The sequence below is a fragment of the Ascaphus truei genome, chromosome 2 (assembly GCF_040206685.1).
Source record: "Ascaphus truei isolate aAscTru1 chromosome 2, aAscTru1.hap1, whole genome shotgun sequence".
Taxonomy (NCBI): domain Eukaryota; kingdom Metazoa; phylum Chordata; class Amphibia; order Anura; family Ascaphidae; genus Ascaphus; species Ascaphus truei.
In genome coordinates this window covers 471,003,569-471,028,762 of record NC_134484.1, presented here as the reverse complement: position 1 = coordinate 471,028,762, position 25,194 = coordinate 471,003,569, and the positions used below count along the sequence as shown (strand labels likewise).

The window sequence follows — 25,194 nt, the reverse complement described above, 5'->3', positions numbered from 1 at the left end:
TTCCCAACCCACATGGACAAACCTGAAATCTCACAATCATTCCTTGCTAGACTGGATTCTCTCCTCTAATCCCAGCAGAATCCATTCCTCTGGCATCCTTCCTGACATTTTCAGTAACCATGCAATAGTGTACTGTGTAAGGAAAATTAAACCACCCCAATCAAGCCCTAAGGTCCTCCCCACTAGAACATTTAGAAACTTTAACCCACAGCAGTTTCTGGCTGACCTTACCAATTGCCCTTGGCACAGAATCGACTTAATTCCCGACCCCGATTCTGCACTCGACTATTTCCAATCCAAGTTCTTAAAACTCTGTGATACCCATGCTCCACTATGCAGAATAAGGGTACGGGGGGCCCACCTTCTGTTGGTTACAACTGACCTTGTAGCACTCTACCATTTCAGGGATGCCTTGTGGAAAAGCTACAAAGTAACTGGCACTACCAAGGATCTTAATAACTACAGATGCCTGCGGAACATGTGCACAAGGCAAACAAGAAATGTAAAGCACAATACTACTCTGACAATCTTCGCCAGAATACATCAAACCTAGCTAACTTCCGGAAGGTTATCAACAATATATTCCAGCCTTCTAGCCATCAACAACCAAGTAATATCACTAAGGAGGCTATTACTTTGACAAATCCCACTGACATTGCAAATGCATTCAATGAATATGTTGTGGGGTGTGCTACTAACTTATTAGCAAAACGCAACCCAAACCACAAACATGAACCTCATTCTGAGTACCCCTATACCCCACCCCTCTCCCAACACTGCCTACAATTTTCAATTTGTCCCAGTATCTGAAGAGCTTACACAATTGCTCCTCAAATTAAAATTTAGCAGCCAATGTGGATCTGATTTACTGCAATCTAAGTTCCTAAGACTTGGTGCCCCAGCCATTGCCAATCCAATTGCTTCCCTCGAGTTGTCCCAATCTTCAAAAGTGGGGACAAAACCACTGTCTCAAACTACAGGCCAATCTCTCTTCTCCCAATACTATCAAAAGTCATGGAAAAATGTGTTCACTCCCAATTAAGCGATTACAATACCAAAACAAATTTCACTAGCCAATTCCAATCTGGCTTTCACTCCAACCACTCCACGGTAACTACCCTGCTAAAAGTTTGCAATGAAATCCAGTGTGGAATGGAACTGGGACAACTCACTGGTGCAATATTCCTAGATTTTGCAAAGGCTTTTGATACTGTTGATAATGTTATCTTGCTTAACAAACGCCAGTGCTCTGGAATAGGGAAGCAAGCTTTTAAACTGGTTTCAGTCCTACCTATCAGGTAGATCCCAACATGTGTCTATCTCGGGCTCTAACTACAACCCCTTGGATATTACCTGCTTTGTCCCGCAAGACTCTGTTCTGGGGCCCCTACTCTTCATGTTCATCAATGATCTTCCTACAGCTTGAAAGGAAGCATCAATACACATGTATGCATATGACACAATCTAACGTTTTGAGACTTGAAAATTGGATTTCCCAAAACAAACCGTTTTTAAACACTGACAAGACTGTAATGTAACAATGGTATTTGGGACCAAGGCAAAATTTGTAAAGCTTCCATTGACTGAGCTCCAGATCAGAACCAACACTAACACCACCCTAACTCCTGTTATTAGTTTTAAATACTTGAGCATATGGTTTGACTCCCATTTAACATTTGGGATGCATATTGATACCCTGACATCCAAAACCTATGCCAAACTAGGTGTACTTTTATAGAAGCAAAGCCTTCCTAAGTCTGCTAGTCAGAAAGCGCATCGCACAGCAGATGCGAATGCAAGTTATCAACTATGGGGACATAGAATACGGCTCGGCACCACAAATTCACCTTAGAAAACTTGATACCCTCTACAATTCAATATGCCGTTTTGTTCTCCAATGCAACTACAACACACATCACTGCAAAATTGTCAAAGAACTAGATTGGTCATCACTTGAGTCTAGGTACTGTACAAAGTTAATCTTTCCTGTCTTGCCTTCAAATACTTTCTGGGTTAGCTACCCGTCTATCTGAACAAGCTCCTCACCCCTACCACATGCAGCACTAATCATCCGAGATCTGACTCCAAAAGAATGTTCATGGTCCCAAAGCTCAACAAAGTATCCGGCCGCTCCTCCTCCTCTTACCATGTACCCCAAAACTAGAGCTATCTACCGGAGACTCTCACAGCCGCCACCAGCAGTTCTTTCAAAACTAAAGATGTCTCACATTTTAATCTGGTCTGTAATTGTTACATACGCCTATAATATATATATTATCTCTTAACTGTGCATGTAATGTATACCCTGTTCACTTATGTAACTATGTATTTGTAACCATGTATTATTTGTCATCATAACTCTGTGCCGAGGACATACTTGAAAATGAGCAATAACTCTCAATGTATTACTTCCTGGTAAAACATTTTATAAATAAATAAATATGCTTGTACAATTGAAGGGTTTTATTTAAGGAAGGATATTTGTTTTATTAACAACTAGGTGTTGTATATAGTCCACCCAGGAACACCAGGATACTTGTTACCTTGTACATTTGGATAAGGAGCTTTAGGATTGTATTGTATTGTAGTCCATAGCATATATATATATGACAGTTATATATATACCAGATCCCAGTACCTACCATAGTACTGAATATTGGATCTATCCCGTGTCGTCGTTCGATTTTAATACCCATTGTTTTAACTATTTTTGTAAATAAAGTTTATTAATCTAATATCCTTTATCATCCAGTAGGGTGGCAGAGTGCCCGTAACTGGGTTTACTTTTTCTAATTTAGTTATTCAATACTTTGGCCTAAATATTTTAAGCATACAACAATGTCACGGTAGGCCCTTTAACTATTAGTTGAGGCGGGGACCCCCTCCCTAGTAAACTAAATTACCCATATTTATGAAGACTGAATATAGATAATATACATAGTAATGTACTAAATTATTTGTCCAGTTGATTGTAGCATTGGGGCTTTTTTTGTCTTGTATACAGTAGGTCACAAACCCAGTGCACTCCAAATGATACAAATATATACGTACACAATGAAGTGGGTTTGGGTTTTCAGTTTGCTAAGACTGTAAGTTATTAGAAGTAGACTGGTCTTTTCTTGAGGTCGTCTTTGTCTACTTTCTTGTAGATGAGGATAACTTTTGTATTCTGCCATTTTCCTGTTCCTCAAGCAGAATGTAGAATTTTGCATTGATTTTCTCTATTTCCCCGGATTTTTTCAAGATTTCAGTTGTAATTCCATCTTCCCCGGGGAGCTTACCATTCTTCAGGAATTTTACTGCCTTTTCCACCACCAATGATGTACCATGGAAATGACGCATGGTACACCATTGATCTCCTCTTCTTCTCGCTCTTCCTCTGCTGGATTATGCCCTGTATTGTGTTCCCGTACAATTTCATGTAGGTCCTCAGCTCTCTTTCTTATAATTGCACAATCTCTTTTGTTGATCAAACGTCTTGTTTGAGTGCACTGATTTGCTTCTTCCCATTTATAAGTCGCTGCGTCTGTCTTCTTCAAGCTGTTATCTTTGATAGTCTCACCATATCACAGTTATATTTTATATTGCTTCATTTCTTGTTGTTTCCTTAGTAATTGCTTTGTCTCGGCTGATATTTTTTTTTACTCTGTTTTTTTAGCGATCACTCCAGTTATTTCTGCTCTTTCAACTACAATCTTTATAAGTTCTTCATAATTGTTAGTGTCCCTATAGCATAGCCTCTGGCCGCTATTTCTTCTGTTGGGCCCCCACAGTATAAGTCCTGGTAGGTACAGGCACTGTGAGGGGTTAATTTTCTCATGCAGGCCTAGCTTGCTATTGCAGCCTGGATACACTTACTTTATCCAGGAGCGGGCCTAGCAACAATCTGAGAGTGTCAGCCTGGGAGAGGACACTGGCTGGGTCACATGAAGTTAATATGATGCCTGTCAGTCTCAGACCTGCCCTGTTATGGGGCAGGGTTACAAGCCCATCCTCCATGGTATATACTGGCACTACAAGAGGTCAGAGAGTCTCTTCCCTCCCCCTGTAGTGTGGGTACCATCTACCCTGTATCCCATCAGGGGATACAGGAGGAGCTCTGAAGGGAGCCTACATGGGCCTCAAGCCGTGGAGGTGCCCAGCAAGGGGAATGTGAAGCATTCTGTGACTGCTGGAAATGCAATAAACATCAATTGAATCATCCTGAGTGTGGTTAACTGTCTGGGTCACATAAGCAGTGTCAGCATGGACCATCCTGATCAACCCAGGATCCTCGCTGACTGAAAGTGCTGTTCACCAGAGATGAAGCACCCTGAAAACCTGTCCTGATATCTCCCCACACCACCGCTGAGTAACTCAGCGCCTCCTGTACTACCAAACGGGTATGCACTGCACCAATAACATACAGGTAGTGACCCAATCTTACATAGGGCGGGGGTAAAGGTGCTACACCCAATGCATTTTTGTAGGAAGCTGAAGCCATAGTCCATTTCATTCTTGATTCCATTGGGAACACTCCATTTCCATTTTCTATATGGATTCTTCGTGGAGAATAAATTCATGATGCAGAAGTTTTCACATTCTGCATATTCTACTAATCTGTGTCGATATTAATTTCTGTTACCATAATCATACTCGTCAACCAATGCTTCGTATTTCTGCTGGACACCAATCTTTTCATTGAAAGCTCCCATAATGATCATGAGGTGTCAATCTCCTTTTTTAAGTTGGTTGATTTTATGGTGAAAGTCTTCCACTACATCTGTGTGACTTGATATTGGGGCAAACGCTTTGAATTTTTGAAGCCTGTATCTTTGTCAATTTAATGACCATTCTGGATCATCTATCCAATGACCTTTCGTACTCCGTTGCTATCAAAAGATGAAGAAACAACATAGTGACGTCTACACCACTGATTCTTCAATTTTTTTGTACCTCTATTTTGTAACAGGTGTCTGCTTTTGAGCTCAATGAGGCCTTCATATTTTTTTTTTTTTTAACTTATGTTTTTATTAAAGTTTTCAAACATAAATGGGAGGGGATGGGTTAGGGGTACAAAAAGAAAAGGGGGTTGGGGAGGGGGGGAGAAGGGGAAACAACCATTCTGTATCCGACATCTTACAAGCATCAACAATCACATTACATATTATACAATATTTTATAGATTACACTCTACACTCCGGAACCATCCCCACTTCTGGGTCCATTCCCCTTATCCAGTATCCCAGGGGGTCCCAGACCCTCTAATACTTCTTTGTAGTATTTTTCAGAAATGAGGGGAGTTTCTCCGTTAATTGAACATCGTTAACCCTTCTAATAACCTCTCTTCTGGAGGGCAGGAGTGTCGTCTTCCACGCTGCTGCTACAGCACATCTATCTGCCGTTAGTATATGCAATTTCAGTTTAAGTGTGTAGAGATTCACACTTTCCTTGGGCTTGGCTAGAATAATTAGGGTTGGATCTAGCGGGATCGTAAGACCAGTCACATCTTTTATTAATTTCACAACTGTCCCCCAGTATGTCTGCATTACTGGACAATACCACCAGTTATGTGCTAGGTCTCCTGTCTGTCCAGATCCCCTCCAGCATCTATCAGAGGCCTCTGGGAACATCTGCTTGAATCTTTTGGGGGTGTAATACCAATGTAATAAAATTTTGTATATATATTCTCTTTGGTTATCGTACAAATAGAAGTTTTACCCGCATTTTTCCATATATCTTCCCAGTCCTCTTGTTATCTCTGTGTGGAAATCAAGCGTCCACTGATCCATATATTTATGTGGCGGGGTATCCTTTTTTGGGATTACGCCCTGGTACAAGTATATCGGCCTCTTTTTATATACCTTTGTTTTCCATTGATCTTAAAATCGTGTGGTTCTAGAGAATTCCTCACTACAAAAATCTTGCCGCACAAAATGTCAGACCTGCAAATACTTAAACAGCTCAGTTTGGGACCGAAACCACCCTATACTTCTTTTTTTCCATCTGCCAAATTTTCTATAGTAAACCTGATTACTGCCGGTTCAGACTCTCCCAGGCCCTGTCCCAGAGCCCAACCGTAACAAGGAGGGCAGCCCAAGTGTTTTTTTTTTTTTTTTAGTCCTCCAAGTCCACTCAAGCATAGACACCACTCAGAGTGCCAATAAACCATTTGTTTCATATGTAAAAACCCTCCCCCCCACCCCACCCCCACAAAGGAGATTTGCATACATAGGAGTTATGGTGCTAACCTGCAGGCTCACAGAACACCTGAGCCTCCATTCATAGGGAGCTTGGGGGTGCTAGGTGTAGCGCCCCCACCCATGGGGATCCTGGCGTAGACGGGATGGCTCCTCATGGGAATGTATACACAAAATAACCACACACACAGTAGTAATAAACAATAACTCTTTACCAGCAGGGTCCCATCAGATACACATACATAATACAGTACAGCCACAGAATCACACAATCCCTCCCTCTTATCCCAGGGAGCAATTAGACCCCTAAAGGTCCTAGTTGCACCCTATCCCTTAGACACCTTAGAACACCAGATGTCCACCAAGGCAATCCCAATATGTATGTGTGAGAGCAGCGCTACCTTCCCTTGTGTATTGGTGGTTCACATGGGTACCTTCCTGGTTACACTTTTATATAACCAGGGAGTCGTTTTTCTCAAGTGGAGGCACATCCATGATCCCATGATGCAGGGTCTCCCAACAATATTCCTTCTCTCCATCCGGTAGCCGCGTGGTCGTTCCTCCAGGCCTGAGGAATCCTCCCCTGCACTCCGTCCTGCTCTGCTGGTGATTGGACTAACAGACAAACCTCTGACATATGGCAATCCCTACTATACTCTGCTAGGGTGGCTCAGGGAACTAACTCGGGCCTGCGGGGTTTCTCTGGCCTAGTCCTAGGCAGCCTGACTGGCTCCCGGGACACAATCTTCCCCTCCGCGGTCTCAGGCAGCTCTGACCTTGCGGTCTTCAGTCCCCCAGGATATCCTGTCTCTCTAGAAAATATCCTGTCTCTCTTTGCCAGTTTTGCCAACCCCAACATGGCCGATGTACCTCCACAGAACCTGCCTGGAGAGCTAAACCAACTTCCCCAAGAGGTGTGGAAGACTACCCTGCTACACATATGAGAGGCCGTATAATATTTTAGAATATTTGGGACTGCCATACCACCTCCTTCCTTAGCCTCTAACATAATTAACCTGGCTATTCTCAGTTGTTTGTTTCCAAATAAATTACATAATTCGATTTTGAATCTCTTTTATACTTGTATGTGGGACAGATATTGGAAACGTCTGAAAATAATACGGAAGTCTAGGGAGGATATTTATCTTAACTGCAGTTATACACCCTATGCAAGAGATGTGAGAATTCCAGAATTGTAGATCCTTTTTTTATCTTTGAGAAAAGATTAATGTAATTATACTTGTATAATGAGTTATAATCCGTAGTAAAATAAATCCCCAGGAACTTCAAATTGGTCTTTTTCCATTTACAGGCATACCCCGGTTTAAGGACACTCACTTTAAGTACACTCGCGAGTAAGGACATAGCGCCCAATAGGCAAACGGCAGCTCACGCATGCGCCAGTCAGCACGTCCTGAACAGCAATACCAGCTCCCTACCTGTACCGAAGCTGTGCGCAAGCGGGGAGACTAAAGAGCCTGTTACAAATGTGTTATTTACATCAGTTATGCACATATATGACGATTGCAGTACCGTACATGCATCAATAAGTGGGAAATAGGTAGTGCTTTACATACATGCTCTGGTCCCATTGCGTACGTAAATGCGGGGTATGCCTGTATAGTCAAAGTGTCGTTTAAGGACCTCAACCTCCTTTTCAGACAGCGTTAAATGTAGGACTTCCGACTTTCCCATATTAACTTTATACCCAGATAACTCACCGAATCCCCAGAGGGTGAATTGTAAATTCGGGAGAGATGTCAGTGGATTAGATATAGTGAGAAAAACATAATCTGCAAACAGTGATATTTTGTAGCACTCATCCTTTATTTTAATCCCTTGGATTTTGGGGGAGGCTCTGAGTAGCCGCGATCGATTGTTTAGGCAAAAAGAAGGGTTGAAAGGGACACCCCTGCCTTGTCCCCTTCTTAACCGTTATCAGATTATTTGTAATAGTCAGCATGGATTTATGAAGGATAGGTCATGCCAAACAAACCTTATTAATTTCTTTTAGGTAAGTAGGAATTTAGACCAGGGTAATGCAGTTGATGTGGTCTACTTAGATTTTGCAAAAGCTTTTTATACGGTTCCACAGAAGGTTGGTGTACAAAATAAAGCAAATTGAACTCCGTAAAAATATATGCACTTGGATTGAAAACTGATTGAAGGATAGACAACAGAGGGTTGTAATAAATGAAACTTTTTCAGGTCGGGCTAATGTCATGAGTGGAGTACCTCAGGCATCGGTACTAGGACAACTGCTTTTTAACTAGTTTATTAATGACCTTGAGGTTGGCATCGAGAGCAAAGTCTCCATGTTTGCAGAAGTTACAATATTTTGTAAGGTAGAATCAGAGCAAGATGTAATTTCTCTCCGAAAGGACTTGGAGAGACTGGAAACTTGGGCAGGGAAATGGCACATGAGGTTTAATACAGATAAATGTAAGGTTATGCATGTGGAAAACAAGAATAAACGGGCAATTTACAAATTCAATGGGGATAAATTAGGAGAATCCTGGTTGGAGAAGGATATAGTATTCCTTGTAGACAGCAGGCTTAGCAACAGTGCCCAAAGTCATGCAGTAGCTGCAAAGGCAAACAAGATCTTATCTTGCATTAAACGGGTAATGGATGGAAGGGAAGTAAACATAATTATGCCCCTTTATAAAGCTTTAGCAAGACCACACCTTGAATATGGAGTACAATTTTGGGCACCACTCCTTAGACAAAGCTGCCTGACTGGAATATTTTCTGTCCTGTTTTCAACTGTCATCAGGGTGAGGATTCCCTGCACTTAGGAGAGTCTAGTTTTGTATCCCAGGTCCAAGGAAGTGTGTTTCCTCCTGCCATTTTTAACCCATTGTGTGTATGTCTGTTTCCACGAAATAAATCACAATCTGTTTTACGTCTTGGTTTTGCTCTGTGAATGATCTCGTAAAAAGGTGTAAGTACCTGGTCTCCCGAGATAGGGCAGTTAAAATGTGGAATTCATTACCCATGGAGACTGTGATGGCAGATGCAATAGATTTGTTAAGAATATGGTTGGACGTCTTTTTAGTATAGTAAAAGTCCAGAAAATAGTGCTCAGCTGTAGGACCCTCACAAACACAATAATTAGTATAATAAATGCAGGCTGGGTGGCTTTAAATTGATGTTTTTTTTCAGGCATATATAAGAAAAACAGTCATATGTGACCAAAGTAATGAATGATTCTTACCCTAGTGAGACACGCCGCGGTACTCACAAAAAATGGCAGTGATTAAGTAATATCATGGTATAATCTAGGACAATAAACTCAAAGCCAGTACCTTAGTCTTTCTTTAGCCTTCCGTCCTCCATAAGTCCCTGCCAGTCCCCAGTGTGCAATCCGTAGCAGCAGTAGAGAATCCACAAGTGAAGGTAAAAAACGGAGCACTAACAAATGCAAGTATCACAGGGTGGCCTCAATAAAAAACAAGTTTTATTAACGTCCCATGGACTAAAGAACAAACAAGCGCACCACCTACACGTTTAGTACTCTGTTTTTTACCTTCACGTTTGGACATCTTTTTAGTAAGGAAAGGTATACAGGGATATACCATCCAGTCAGAGAGAGAAGTATCTCTGAGACACTCTCTTTATCTGGAAGTATTGTGAGTGCAATCTCATCAGAGCTTTATTGTTTATCCAATCACTGGCATATACCATCTGCACTATTTTTGTTTTCTTTCATTCCACATATTATTGGATATATTCAGCGCTCCTCCTCCCAAAGAAGAAATCCATATACCATATAAGTAAACATGGGCAAGATATTGATCTAGGGAGTAATCTGATTCCAGATATTGGCAATCGGGAAGGAATTTATTTTTCCCATTATGAGATTAGATGTCAATGGGGTTTTTTGATTGCCATCCTAGGATCAATATACTGTAAGTACAATTATAGGATACCCCCGCCCTTCCGCTCCATGCCCCCCCCGCCCTTCCGCTCCATGCCCCCCTGCCCTTCCACTCCATGCCCCAACCCCCCCCCGCCCTTCCGCTCCATGCCCTCCCCCTCCCGCCCTTCCACATCCACGCCCCCCGCCCCTGCAAGCCCGGGCAACGCCGGGTATATCAGCAACTTATAGGATAAAGTATCTGTCGTCTAAATTTAGCATAGGTTGAATTTGATGGACGCATGTCTTTTTTCAACCTCATCTACTATGTAACAATTTTTAAACCATGGGTAAAAAGAGAACATTTCGTTAATTAAGCAGTGATAAAGTAAATATTGCAGAATATTTTCTTAGTAATTTGTTTTTAGTAAATTGATATACCGATAAATAATTTCAGTTCTATATTTTTTGTTTACTCCTGTTAGAGAACTTCCTGAAGGAGGAGCACAGCGAGAGCTCTGGTATGTCCAGAAACCATCCGAATTGTCGCAGGCCTAACGTGCCAAAACCCAATGATTCCTGCCACATGTTGGACACGTGCAAGGAACCAGTGCCACATGATGGTAAATTTACAGGCCTTGTACAGCACACAGCACAGACTGACTCGAAGTATAGGTCAAGCAAAAGATATGAGAGAGCTTTAAGAAGACATCGTGGTGCTCTGCTTTCTGTCTGCCGCAAGTGTGGGAAAAGCTTCTCACTGGATAGGGACCTTGCCACACACGTTTGTGTCCATATTCGGGAACAACCCTTGACCTGTACAGACACTGGAAACCATGTTTCACTGAAGGGGAAACTCCTTTCACACCAGACGAGTCACACAGCAGAAAATCTGTTTGATTGTACGAAGTGTGGGAAACAATTTAGTACTAAGCAGGGCCTCCTAAGACACACGAATATTCATACAGGGGAGAAACATTTCAAATGTACAGACTGTGGGAAACGATTCAGTACTAAGGTGAGCCTCCTAAGACACGAGACTGTTCATACAGGAGAGAAAGCTTTTAAATGTAAAGAGTGTGGGAAACAATTCAGCCGTAAGGAATATCTCCTTAAACACCAGAATATTCATCCTGGGGAGAAACCTTTCACATGTGCAGAGTGTGGGAAACAATTCAGTACTCGGGGGAGACTCCTAAAACACACGAATATTCATACAGGGGAGAAACATTTCAAATGTACAGACTGTGGGAAACAATTCAGTACTCAGGGGAGCCTCCTAAGACACGAGAATATTCATACAGGGAAGAAACATTTTAAATGTAAAGAGTGTGGGAAACAATTTAGCCGTAAAGAATATCTCTTTAAACACCAGATTATTCATACTGGGAAGAAACCATTCACATGTGCAGAGTGTGGGAAAAGCTTTTCTCGGAAGATCGGCCTCCTCGAACATGAGGGGATTCACACAGGGACAAAAGCATTCAAATGTAAAGAGTGTGGGAAAAGCTTTTCACGGAAAATCAGCCTCCTCGACCATGAGGGAATGCACACAGGGGAAAAAGCAGTCACATGTACAGTGTGTGGGAAAAGCTTTTCACGGAAGAGAACCCTCCTCATACATCACAGGATTCACACAGGGGAGAAACCTTTCCCATGTACAGAGTGTGATCAACAATTCAGTATTAGGGACTGTCTCCTCAAACACCAGAAGATTCATACAGGGGTGAAACCTTTCACATGTGCAGAGTGTGGGAAAAGCTTTTCGCAGAAGAGCAGTCTCATCGAACACGAGAGGACTCATACAGGGGTGAAACCTTTCACATGTGCAGAGTGTGGGAAATGCTTTTCACAGAAGGGCAGCCTCATCGAACACGAGAGGATTCATACAGGGGAGAAACCTTTCACATGTACAGAGTGTGTGCAACAATTTCGTACTAAAGCAGGCCTCCTCGCACACCAAAGGATTCACACAGGGGAGAAACCACTCGCATGTACAGTGTGTGGGAAAAGCTTTTCTAATAAGAGTTACCTCCTTAAACATCACAGAACTCATCCAAGTGCGAAACCACTTGCTAATTCAGAGTAGGGTTTTCCAAGATACCGGTATTGTAGTAATAACAACCGGTAACTTGATACTTACAGTGGCGGCCGACCTGAGTCTAAATCGGCTAGATCCGCGATTTTCAGATTATCCCGGTTATGTGCGTTTTTTTTGTCGTTTTCGCCCGGCGTGAACTGCGTTTTTTTCGCGCTCGTGATATTAGCATTTTATTCTCGCTGTCTGCAATACTGCAATGCCGTGTAAAAACTCAGGGGGGCGTTTGCGAGCTGTTGTCTTGGAAGTCTAATACCTTCGCGGTTCAACCTACGTCAGTACACAGTCTGTGTGTGCGCGCGCAGTAATTCTAAATTTGCATATTTAAAGTATACATGCATGTGCAGTGCTGTTCTGCAGTACATTATGTCTCATTTGAAAATTGTTGAAATGCATAGGCGTGTACTGTACTGTAACAGTGTCACATTTCGGCATATACAGCGCTCTCCCCTCGCTCGGGATAATTAACTGCACTGCAGGGTATTTCAACTTCTTATCTTCTGTGCAATGCAGTACATCTCTCCCACACCATTCCTTTGAACGTGTGTCTGGTTTCAATCACATTCCTGCTTGACAGCAGGAATTTACTGCGCAAGCGCCTGTAACTTCGCCCACCACTGCTTGCTTGAGTGAGTGAAAAAAAAAAAAAATTTTGTAATTTTTTTATTTTCTCCACAAGCCTGCAAAAACATCTTACTGTATTGCGATATTCAATATGTGCTGTACAGTAGCTTTTGTCTGCGACCCTGTGCGTTTGACTGCACATGGTTTATTTGTGTGCTTTTTACGTACTGTATTTGGGGGTGTATTATTATGATGAACTGCCTTTTGAAATTAAAGTATGTCTTTAGCTTTGAACTTCATGTGGCTGTCTTTAATTTTTGGAATCTTGCCATTGTTTTTAATCCGTCCATAGCCGAGCTTCAAAGCCTCACAGCGCCTGCGTGTAATCTTTGTTCAGATGGGAGCTATTTAGCTGCTTACTGCGCATGAGTCACCCAACCCCCCCCCCCCTCTCCAAGAGTCATTCGACAGACACCTCCACAGAGTCATTCATTTTCTGAAGTTAGTCATTGTGTTTTTAATCCGTCCCTAGCCGAGCGCCAATCGCCTCACTGCGCCTGCATGTACTCTAAGCCTCTTTGAGATGGGAGCTAGCTGCTTACTGCGCATGAGTCACCCAACCCCCCCCCCTCTCCACAGAGTTGTTAATTTTCTGAATCTTGCCATTGTGTTCTTAATCCGTCCATAGCCGAGCTACAGTACAAAGCCTCACTGCGCCTGCGTGTAATTCTCTTTGAGACGGGAGCTTTGAGGCTTTGTTTATGGCAACGTTTTGGAAAATCCCTTCTCGAATTTGATTTGCACAGAGCATCACCTTGATATTATAATAATAATAATAGTAGCATGTTTTTGTATAGCGCTGTTAGTTACAGTATACGTAGCACTTTCCAGAGACATTTTGCAGGCATAGGTCCCTCCCTGTCCCGTGGAGCTCACAATCTACTGTATGTTTTTGGTGCCTGAGGCACAGGGAGATAAAGTGACTTGCTTTTTATGTACTGTATTTGGGGGTTGTATTTGGGGGTTTATTGATCAAATTATTATGATGAACTGCCTTTTGAAATTACTGTACTCTATTCTACAGTATGTAATTTCTTTGAACTGCAGCACAACTAATCCTTCATCCCTCCCCCATGCACACACAAACTCTTTGACAGACACCTCCACAGAGTCATTCATTTTCTGAAGTTAGTCATTGTGTTTTTAATCCGTCCCTAGCCGAGCGTCAATCGCCTCACTGCGCCTGCGTGTACTGTAAGCCTCTTTGAGATGGGAGCTAGCTGATTACTGCACATGACTCACCCAACCCCCCCTTTGTTTATGGTAACGCTTTGGAAAATCCCTTCTCGAATTTGAAATGTAAATCTGATTTGCACAGCATTGTGAGAATTGAGAGTAAAAAAAACCATTAACTGATTCATGTTGTTTTGTCATTCATTGTTATACTGTAGGGGTGGGGGGGAGAGGGGGTGGTTGTTGTCAATGATTATGATTACCAGGAATGTGAATAAATATTTATTTTATTTTATCAGGAACAAAAAAATACAAATATAAAAATAATCATGAATAATACATAATGCAGTCTTTATTAAGTTCTTCTGGCAGATTGAAATTGGATAAACATTTAGAAAACATTTGTAAAACATGGAGAAACATGAATTATGCACATTTATAAGAATATTATTTAATAATATATATACACTGTAATGTATAATATATATATATATAATGTGTATATATATATATATATACAATATACTGTACATAGTAATATTATTTTTTCCGTCGTTATCTTGTTCCTCATTCCATGTACAGTACAGTAGTTCATTGAGAGGTTTTGTGTACATCAATACTGCTGTTTATATACTGTACATTTGACTGTACAAACAGATTAGACTGGACACAACACCCCACCTCCCCCCAGGCCACCCTTTTTTCCTGAAACGACAAGAAAACAAAAAAATTAGTGCAGTTACTGTATGTGCGTACTGTATTATGGCATTGTGTGATATGTAGTACTACAGTAGATGGCTGGTGCTGCTTTCTCTGAAAAGAAAAAAATTGACCAGTTAGTAGGCAGTTACTGTACTACTGTCAAACTAGTCTACTGTATACTGGAACTACTGTATACTCTGACTACTGTTAAATACTACTGTATGTAATCTGATGGCTGGTGCTGCTCTCTCTGTAAAGAAAAAACTGTAACTACTGTACTGTATACTCTGACCATTGGGAAAGAAAAAATCTGTGCCATACTTACCTGTATCATACTGTACTTACAATACTACTGCACAGTACTACTTTCCTGATGCTTGCCCATTACGCGCGATCACAATGGGCAACACAGTCGCAATATGGTCTATATATTTATTGCAGCGTTCCACGGTGAGTACATCGTTCCAAAAACTCATTATGCCTTTCAACAACTCGTCCTTTTTGGAGGGTTTCGCCACTTTCCGGATATGGTCCTTCAGTTGATGCCAGACCATTTCGATCGGATTGAAGTCTGGCGATCTGTCATTGGAAAAAAAGGACAATTAGTTTAAGAGATACAGTACACAGTAAAAACAGTGGGGGGGAAAAATGAGACACGGTCTACTGCACTTACTCCGCTGGCGTCTTCACCCAGTTGATACCGCGCTCAAGGATATGTGCTATTGACGCGGTGTGCTTCGGATCGTTGTCCTGGTAGAAGCGGTGTCCATTGGGGAACTCGCGTGTGATATATTGCACTATCTCAGGGACAATGTTGTCTTGGAAGAAAGCTTTATTCATTATTCCTATAGCAAGAAAAGAAAAGTGCTCAAAAAACTGCACAATAGTACAGTACAGTGCATACAGTAAGGCTATACTAGTAAAGTACAGTGCATAAGGCTACATCATATTTGATATATTTTACCTTCAAAGATGACAATGCATCCTGGTCCACGCCTAGAGATGGCACCCCACACGTGCAGCTTCACGGGGTGTTTTGGCCGCGGCTTCGAAGATATGCGGCCTTTTTTGTGGAATGCAAAGCTTGCAAATCTCTCCAGCGACACAGTAGACTCATCAGTGAAGATGCAATCCTGGAAAGTCTCCCCACTGTCGATCCATGCCTGGGCCTGGACCACTCTTTTGATTTTGTTTGCGTCCCGTATCATGGGGTACGCTCTGTAATGACGAGGAATAAATAATTTTAGCGGTACAGTACAGTTTCATAAACAACACTTTTACCTTCTGTACTGTCCAGTACTAACCTCACACGTCCATATTTCCATCCAATGCTGCGTCTCATCTTCTTTATGCTGGTTTCGGATACAGTCAGATTGTGCTTTTCCTGCAGAGTGTATTTGACCCTTAATGCACTCTTCTCATCATTCTCCTCACTTATTTTGTCCACCAGAAGAGTTGTCTCCCTACAATGTAAAGAAAATATATTGTTTTATTAATATGCAGCAATATAAAAATTATATATAAATATACAAAATATATATACTGTTGTAATATAAATATAAATATACAAAATATATATACTGTACTGATATAAATATAAATATACAAAATATATATACTGTTGTAATATAAATATAAATATACAAAATATATATACTGTACTGATATAAATATACAAAATATATATACTGTTGTAATATAAATATACAAAATATATATACTGTTGTAATATAAATATACAATATATATACTATACTGATATAAATATAAATATACAAAATATATATACTGTTGTAATATAAATATAAATATACAATATATATATACTGTACTGATATAAATATACAAAATATATATATACAGTTGTAATATAAATATAAATATACAAAATATATATACTGTACTGATATAAATATACAAAATATATATACTGTTGTAATATAAATATACAAAATGTATATACTGTACTGATATAAATATACAAAATATATATACTGTACTGATATAAATATAAATATACAAAATATATATACTGTACTGATATAAATATACAAAATATATATACTGTACTGATATAAATATACAAAATATATATACTGTACTGATATAAATATACAAAATATATATACTGTACTGATATAAATATAAATATACAAAATATATATACTGTTGTAATATAAATATACTAAATATATATACTGTTGTAATATAAATATAAATATACAAAATATATATACTGTACTGATATAAATATAAATATACAAAATATATATACTGTTGTAATATAAATCAACAGAAATAACAAAAATATTAGATTTAAATTAAAATTAAAAAAATTTTTAAGTTGTATAAATATACTTACGCGTTAGTTACCCTTGGTGCCCTTTTGCGGTCTCTGTTTTTTCTGTGTGCATGATAGCTCACGGTGGTTGTTGGCACAACGATGCCAGAAGTAGCTAACCAGCGTTGGATAGCAGCAATTCGGTGTCCGCTCGTGTACATGTCCTTAATTCGCATGCTGAGCTCCTTGGAAATCTTTTTAACAGCCTTTGCTGCGAGTAGAAAGAAATACAAACACAAGAATGTATATTCGATGTTTAGTCGATGTGTATTCAATGTGCAGTGAATCCACAAAATGGATGGTGTATTTATACGGTAATGACTCACATTAGAGTACGCCCACTTTCAACACCTGTACCTGGTCGCCATGCATAAAAGGTTACACACTTTGCATAGCCCACCACTCGATGATCTTTATCTGAACTTGCCCTTGTCCAGATACTGCATTGTGCCACCTGCTTCCATGGAGCAACCCCGATTCTACGGACGCAGGAACCCACTCGCCACTGCCGTGCCTGTCAAACAGAAAAAGCGAAAGGCGGTTGCCGTTTCCACGCCAAGGCAAAAGCGACAGGCTAAGGCCAATAAAGAAAACCTTCTGCTGACCCCAAAGGCTAAGGGTTTTCATAGACGTCAGCCTTATTATGTCACTTTCAGCCTTATTAGGTCACTTTCTCCTTTGCTCTTAGACGACTGCTTCTCGCCCAGAAATCCAAAGGTCACTTTCTCCATCCCTCTTCGACGACGCTGCCGCTTCTCGTCTACCGGATATCCACAGGTCACCTCCTCCACCCTTCTTCGATGTTGCTGGCGCTTCTCTCCATGGAACCCCCATCTCATCCTCCGTTGCACCCATCCACCCAGATTTCCAGACGCCATGCACAGGAAGCGGCTCGTTAGACCGGATGCTGAATGGGATAACTGTGGATCTCCCCGGGAACTCTATTGTGCTAGCAAAGATAGATTTGCTTCTGGAGACCATGCTAAATGTGGAGCAACGGATGGAGAAGATAGAGGCTGACATAGCGGGTATACATTATTTGCTCGGTGTTAATGCCCCTGTTTCCCCAATGCTGGAGCAGGGGGGTGACATGGATGTGATGAATGGGACCTTCGACCCCCTTCTATCACCAAGTGCACCCCCTCCACCAGAAGATGTAGTGTACATGTATGCCGTTGAGGAGGACATAACAACCCCGTCAAGACCACGCCAGGAGACAACACGGCGACCAAAACCGGAGGAAAGCTTCCTCCCAGACAACCTACCATCGCCCGTCACCTCAAGCACACCCGCTCCCAAAAGACCTACATTCCCTCGCATCCATACGGTGCCCGACATCACCCTGTGCGATCTGCCACCGGCGCTCAGGGAGAAGTATAGGGTGAAGAGTGCTGGTGCACCCCACAAGTATGCCTTGTTACTTTTTAAGCACCATGTTCCCTACTCGTTGTACTGCGACTGGGCCTTCAAAGTGAACTACGAAGGAAATCGCGTTAAAAAGGCGCTTCCTGCCAATTTAAGAAAGAACATTCTGGATGAAATGCGGTGCTTTTATCCAATTACAGATCCTGTAATGAAAGGCGTTCGAGAATGCATTAATGGCGTTTTGCGCCATGCAAGAAATCGGCCATGGGCGGACAATGTGGAGGACTTTCTGTAAGACAATACTGTTGTGCTGAACTGTATTGTACTCTACATGTTTTGACCTGTTGTACTTAAATAAAGGAGATGTTGTGTGTTTTTTTACTTGTATTTATACAGAAATGTTTTAACTTGCTGTCCACACACATAGGGCCTGCACAATTCCAGTCCCTGAGGGCCGCAAACAGGCACGGTTTTCAAGGTTGTCCTGTTAACCTGCCCTGTTTGCTGCCCTCGAGGACTGTAGTGGTGCAGGTCTGACTGACAGTTTTGCACACCATCCCACTGTACTGTATATGTTTCTTTAATAAAGGAGATGTTTCGTTTGAATACTGTATTTTATGAATAAAGTTTTTTTTGTAATCACAGGGAAGACCATACTGTTGTGCTGAACTGTATTGTACTGTACATGTTTTGACCTGCTGTACTTGAATAAAGGAGATGATGTTGTTGTGTGTTTTACTTGTATTTATACAGAAATGTTTTAACTTGCTGTCCACACACACAGGACCTGCACAATTCCAGTCCCTGGGGGCCGCAAACAGGCACGGTTTTCAAAGGTTACCCTGAAAACCCACCCTGTTTGCTGCCCTCAAGGACTTTACTGGTGCAGACTGTTTTGCACACCATCCCACTGTACAGTATACTGTATGTTTTGACTTGCCGTTCTTTAGTAAAGGAGATGTTGCGTTTTGCTTATTTTATGAATAAAGAATTTGTTTTTAAAACATGTGACTGTAAACCATACTGACTGACATAAATGTTTTCGCAACTGTAGCAGTAAACCATACACCTGTTGATGTTTTGAATTGCTGTGCACTTAAAATGTTTCTACATTGTACAGTATTTGTAAATAAATGTTTTTGTACTTACTCCACCAATAAAAGAACATGTTGATTTGTTTTACATTGTTCCATTTGCTCCTTGGCTACTGTAACAAAATACAGTGTTTCTAGAATGTCGAGGCATACTGCACTGTATACTGTAGGCATGCTCAGTATAAGAGTATTAAAAAAAATAGAAGACACAAACTGTACTGTACTGTATGTACTGGCACTGTATACTGTAGAAGACACATAATGTATGTGATACATGTAGAATAAATGCATAGTTTTTATTTTTTCGGGTTTATTACATAGTATACTGTACTGTATATAAAAAAGTATTGTACAGTATACTGTACAGCCGGAAAACATCAGCATACTGTTTCAGGTACAGTATTACAGTATTCTATCCTAATCAATAACTACGGCCGCTAAACTGTAGACTCCGGTACGTGGTTTTTTAAATCCGATTCAGCAGGCATTGTTACACAAAGCGATATTATCCATCAAAATCCCTCCATTAGCCGTTTTCTTTTCTGAGGAAAAACAAAAAGAAAGGTTTTACTGTAATGGTCAGCCCCCTAAAGAAGTTCCCAGCCAGTCCCACCAATAATTTTCTCGGGGGGTGTCTCCTGTTCACATGCGCATGCGCCTACCGTCGATGTAATGACACGCATACTGTATGCGTTTCAAGAAGGTTCCAATGCGCATGCGCCTAGCGTTCCACCAATACAGTAGTTCAGTATCTGCAGTACAGTACTGTAGAAGCCGCTCAGCCAATAATATTGCTTACAGGAGAATCGCTTGACTTTTGAATCGCACCGATATTGATACTGTATTGTCAAAATAAAAAAAACACAGAAAATAATACAGCAACAATACTCACCATAGAATTTCCCATTCAGATATTGTGCCTTTAAAGAGCAGAGTATATATTTGTATTGGCACTTCCCTTATTTAGCCGTCTCTCCCACTGGGGATTTTTAATACCCATTGTCTCTTTTTGTTTCCTCTGATTTTAAATATTGTACTGCTTTTGAGTCTTTTGCAAGGTGACTTTGGATCCTTTTATTGGTCCTATTATTTTCAATATTACACTCATCAACAACACCCATACTAGGGTGCCGTAACTTTAGAATGCAATTTATAGAGCTTATAGTGACCCCTGGTGGTCAGTTGTTCGTGTTAGTTTAATTTTAAGGATGGACAGTTAGTGATTGTTGGACTATAAGACCCCAAAAACTGACCACCAAAAGAGTGAATAAAATGATGAAACATTGCAAGTATGAACCAGCAAGGGGTGGGTTAAAGTTTGAATGCAAAATAGGGTTAGTTTAAAGATCAGCACGATTATCTTAAACTACAGACAAATACAGCAACAGGGAACTTTGAAGAATTGAATAAGTAATATATAGATGATTGACCTTTCGTGAAGATAAGACTTTTGCAAACATGATTACACATATCTGATAAAACACATCAAAGGCCATCAATTCCCTAAACCAGTGGTTCCCAACCAGGGTTCAGTTCCGTGGAGCAGTCCCAGGGGTTCCGTCTAGCCGCCCGCACTCACTGCGGCCCGCGACTGCTTTCCTGGTTCTCCCCCTCCCTTCTCCCCCCCCCTCCCTTCTCCCCCCCCTCCCCCAGAGCCCACTCTCGGGACGTAGGAGTGTGGTCTAGCAGTGCGGCACGTCCGGTGCCTGCTGCTAAATAGAGCACATGTAGTCCTCGCCGCCGCATCCGGTAGGCATATGGGATTGGGGGGGGGGGCTGAGATCTGTAGTGGCGGAGAGTGATCTGAGCTATGGGGGGGAGGAAGATCCATGGTGGTGGGGGGCAGGTAGATCCGTGGTGGCGGAGGGTGATGTGAGCTATGGGGGGAGGGAGGTCCGTGGTGGCGGATGGTGATGTGAGCTACTGGGGGGTAGGGAGATGTGAGATCTGTGGTGGTGGAGGGTGATGTGAGATGCAGGACGGAGGGTGATGTGAGTTGCAGGGGGGTATATGAGGATGATAATGAGGGGTGCTGGGGGAGATAGGATGACAGGTGCTGGGGAGATATGTATTGGGGTGGCGGCGGTCTTAAAAATGTATTGGGGCAGCAGGGGTCTTTTTAAAAGTCTCGGGGGCCTTTTTAATATGTATTGCCGAAAGCTGGGTATTTTTAATATGTATTGCCGTGTGTTTTTTTTGGTATGTATTTTGTGGGGGATTGAGTGAGAGTGAGGTAATTGACGGAAGTTGGGCCGAGTGAGAGGAGGAGGGTGGGGAGGGAGTGATTGAGTGAGGAAAAGAGGGAGTAAGCGTGAGACCCAGGGGAGAAATACATGCGAGGCGGGAAGGGAGGAGAGTGAGTGAGACAGAGGGGAGAGAAATACATGGGTAGCGGGTGGGAAATAGAGGGAGCTCATGAGGTGTGACATTTTGTGATTTACCCCTGTCGAACCTAATATGTGTCAGCCAGATGGGGGTTCCCCAAGGTTTCGAAATACTTCAAGGTTTCCTCCAAACAAAAAAGTTTTGGGAATCTCTGCCCTAAACTAAGCCAGGGAAAGGAGATAACAGGAAAATGCTGATAAGAAGATACAGCTAGCGTGTGGGGAAATGGCGTATGCATGATGTACAAATGAAGTAGAGATACTGTTTTCTTCAGGTGTATATATAAACACACCAGTGTTTTAAGGAGAGATAATTTGTCGTGACTAGGTGTTGGCACTCCTCACACTGAGGCAACACTGTACTATTATCTTAATTGCATGATGCGCTATTAAACTACATTTGAGAAACATGTCAAACTCGCCTTCCTTCAGTGATAATAAAGTTACAGGAACTGTTACTGCTGATTGTGCTCACCATAATGCTTGGAATGGAATCATACAGCACTCCAATATGTCATAATAAAGTAACTTCAAGTGTTACGGCTATATCCCTGACAGTGAGACTTTGACACAGCACCGGACACTGAGATCAAGTCTACAACCTTTTAGGATAAATCAGAGGGTGCGAAGCTGTCCAAGTCTTTCGGGGGCTGAAACGTCCTCCTCGTCGCTCTAACCAAGCAAAATCCCGGAGCTAAAAGGGATAGTGGAGATTCACTGTTAGTACCTCATCCTCCAAGATATGTTGTAGTGGTGGGCTTCAATGCCCCAAGTACACTATTTAACAGCACTTGAGTCATACAGTTCACATTCACTATTGAGTTATCAAACCTTTCCAAACAATGTTGTATTTATGGAATTCATTCTAAAAAGGTAAAATTACTGTACATGCATAAATTACACATTATATGTTATGGGAAGTAAGTGACAAAAGCCCTCCACCGTACAACAAATAAAAAAATTATTTATGAGCACATTCACATGTCTCCGACAGGTCTGCAATAGAAAAATTGGTATCTGCGGCGCAAACTGATTCAAGTGAAATAAATACTATGTGAATAAAAGTGGTAATATAATGATGGATGGTACCAGCACTGTTAACAAATGTCACAATTGGCTCCGTCAAACAGGATCATCTGGGGGTTAATCCTCCATATAATGAATAACCCCACTGGTAACGTGCAGGGAGTGACTTGGGACGCACTCCAACCCTACGTCTCATCAGCTGCCCGTCTTGCCTGCTCACACGCGTGCGGTTTCCTCAGTCTGCTCCTCTCACTGGCAGAGCGTCCGGGAATCTCTGACGTCAGCGTGCTGAATTGCCGATGGGTTAGTACGGTGCCCTCCAATGTCTAAAAAAACCAACGCGTTTCACCAGTATGTCGGCTTTTTCTGGGGTTGTGTTAGGATTCTAATCACGCTGAATATATATACCCTACATAATCATAGAGTATCTCAGCTTCCAACCATTATAGTTAATTGGTTCTTAAAGAGCTGCCTGCCACCATAGCCATTGCTAGCTGTATCATTAACCTAGTACAAATACATACTTTTATACATATGGTAATAAAATCCTTAAGACTTCATACAAAGTACGTTAATTCAATAAAAACTTGACTGACTAATACATCAAAATGTAATATGGAAAGGGAATAGTTCCGTGGGCGCCTATAAATTTTACTACTATAAAAGCCCAGCACACATTGGTGCAGTATCCCCCACACATCGGTGAATCAACGTGAGCTGCCAGCTAACCATCTCTTGTAGCCGTCGACGAGTTGAACCAGCTGTTGCGGTTTCCCATTATTCAAGCGCCCTGCTTGGCGCCCTGCAGGAGTACCTGCTGACAAGGTCCGTCCACGAGCGGACAGAGACGCCAGCTAGCAGTGAGCAGCAGACAGACGAGCTCACGGTGGCCCGTGGCTGATATCGTGCTGAATCAGCTGCAGCTGAGTTCCATCTGCTCAGACGTGCTTCCTGGAGCTGCAGGAGTCCCCGCTTGATGAGCTGCACCCACGAGCCGACAGAGACGCCAGCTAAGCAGAGAGCAGCACACAGATGAGAGGGGATACTCTCTAAAATATCCACTGCCTACAAACCTATTCCATCTGGTGAGTAGGCATTGCTACCATCATCATTGGTGCTACGGAGTGCTAGAACCACCTATTCAGATTTTTAATTGCTTAAATCTATATGTCCATGCAAATTGTGCATTATATTAATTATTAATTGTTATTAAATGATTTTATTGTCCTAAAAATACCATTTCAGTTTTCAGCTGTTATATGTTGTCTTATATGTTGTTTGTTTAATGTTTCAACAGTATTACGCTATGTGTTGTGCTTTCTCTTTGTTTTCAAGCCCACCGTGAGGATCAACAATCTTCACAACCAACAGGCTTGGTTTTCGTATATCCTTTATAGTAGTAAAATTTATAGGCGCCCACGGAACTATTCCCTGTCCATACTGATTTCCTGACCAGGGGGTCAGGCTTTGTGTCCTAGGCAGCCCCTTATATATAGTTTCATTTAATATATAAGGTAATAGTTACTACACCATACATATTGCGGTTAGCGCTACCTGTTTTGTTGTTTATCAAAATGTAATAGCTATAAAAAAACATCAAATTTATTAAATAAAAACAGTAAGATAAAACATCAATATTGGGGGTTGGCTATAAACCACTAAATAAATAGCCGGTATTGTATTACTAAAATAGAAGGATAGAGAAATAATTCATTGACAAAAATAAAACATTCAATTGACATTATAAAATGATGATCCATCAAAGAGGCATGTCCAATGATATTAGTTAGACTATATTTCCCATAATAAACATGATAAAAGTCAGACCAAATTTAAATCTGAATTAAAATAAATTGATAGATATGTAGTTGATGGGACTGATGTTGATAGTAGATAATGAACTAAATACAGTTCCATATATAAAGTTCTAAATATACTTCTATATGATTGTATGAAGATAAAAATGTGGTCAAATACCTACAAGTTCTAATACAAAAAATATAAGTATAGTATATGTAGCCAGGTCCCCTCTGGGTCCCCGGTTTCCCCTTTCCCCCTCCCTTACCTCCATTATGGTAGGGGTGCTTGCGGGTGGCGACGGGCTGGCCAGCGGCACCCCATGTTTAAAGTGTCGCGCGTGCGCAGAAGGTGTTCGGTGGCCATGTTGGGGTTGGCGCGAGGTTTGCGCATGCGCAGTCAGTGTGTGGAGTCCTGGCGGCAATTACAGATTGCACAGGTGCAGATAGTGCTAGTGGCGGCCATTACAGCATCGCACATGCGCGGCAGACATAGCGCACGCAGCCCCAATCATAGAAAGGCTCCCAAGGGACTACAACTCTCAGCAGCCCC

The 25,194-nt window shown here is 41.6% G+C and overlaps 1 protein-coding gene across 6 annotated transcripts in view; it reads left to right on the top strand.

Annotated features, from left to right (window-relative positions):
• LOC142488346 (uncharacterized) overlaps window positions 1–14,089 on the top strand; it is a 193,423-nt gene extending 179,334 nt beyond the window's left edge. For all 6 annotated transcript variants that reach the window (XM_075588750.1, XM_075588744.1, XM_075588746.1 and 3 more), the window contains one exon: window positions 10,524–14,089. In XM_075588750.1, the coding sequence (XP_075444865.1) occupies window positions 10,562–12,127 (1,566 nt within the window). In that variant the 5' untranslated portion in view covers window positions 10,524–10,561 and the 3' untranslated portion in view covers window positions 12,128–14,089. The remainder of the gene's footprint in view (window positions 1–10,523) is intronic.
• Window positions 14,090–25,194: the final 11,105 nt, after the last annotated feature.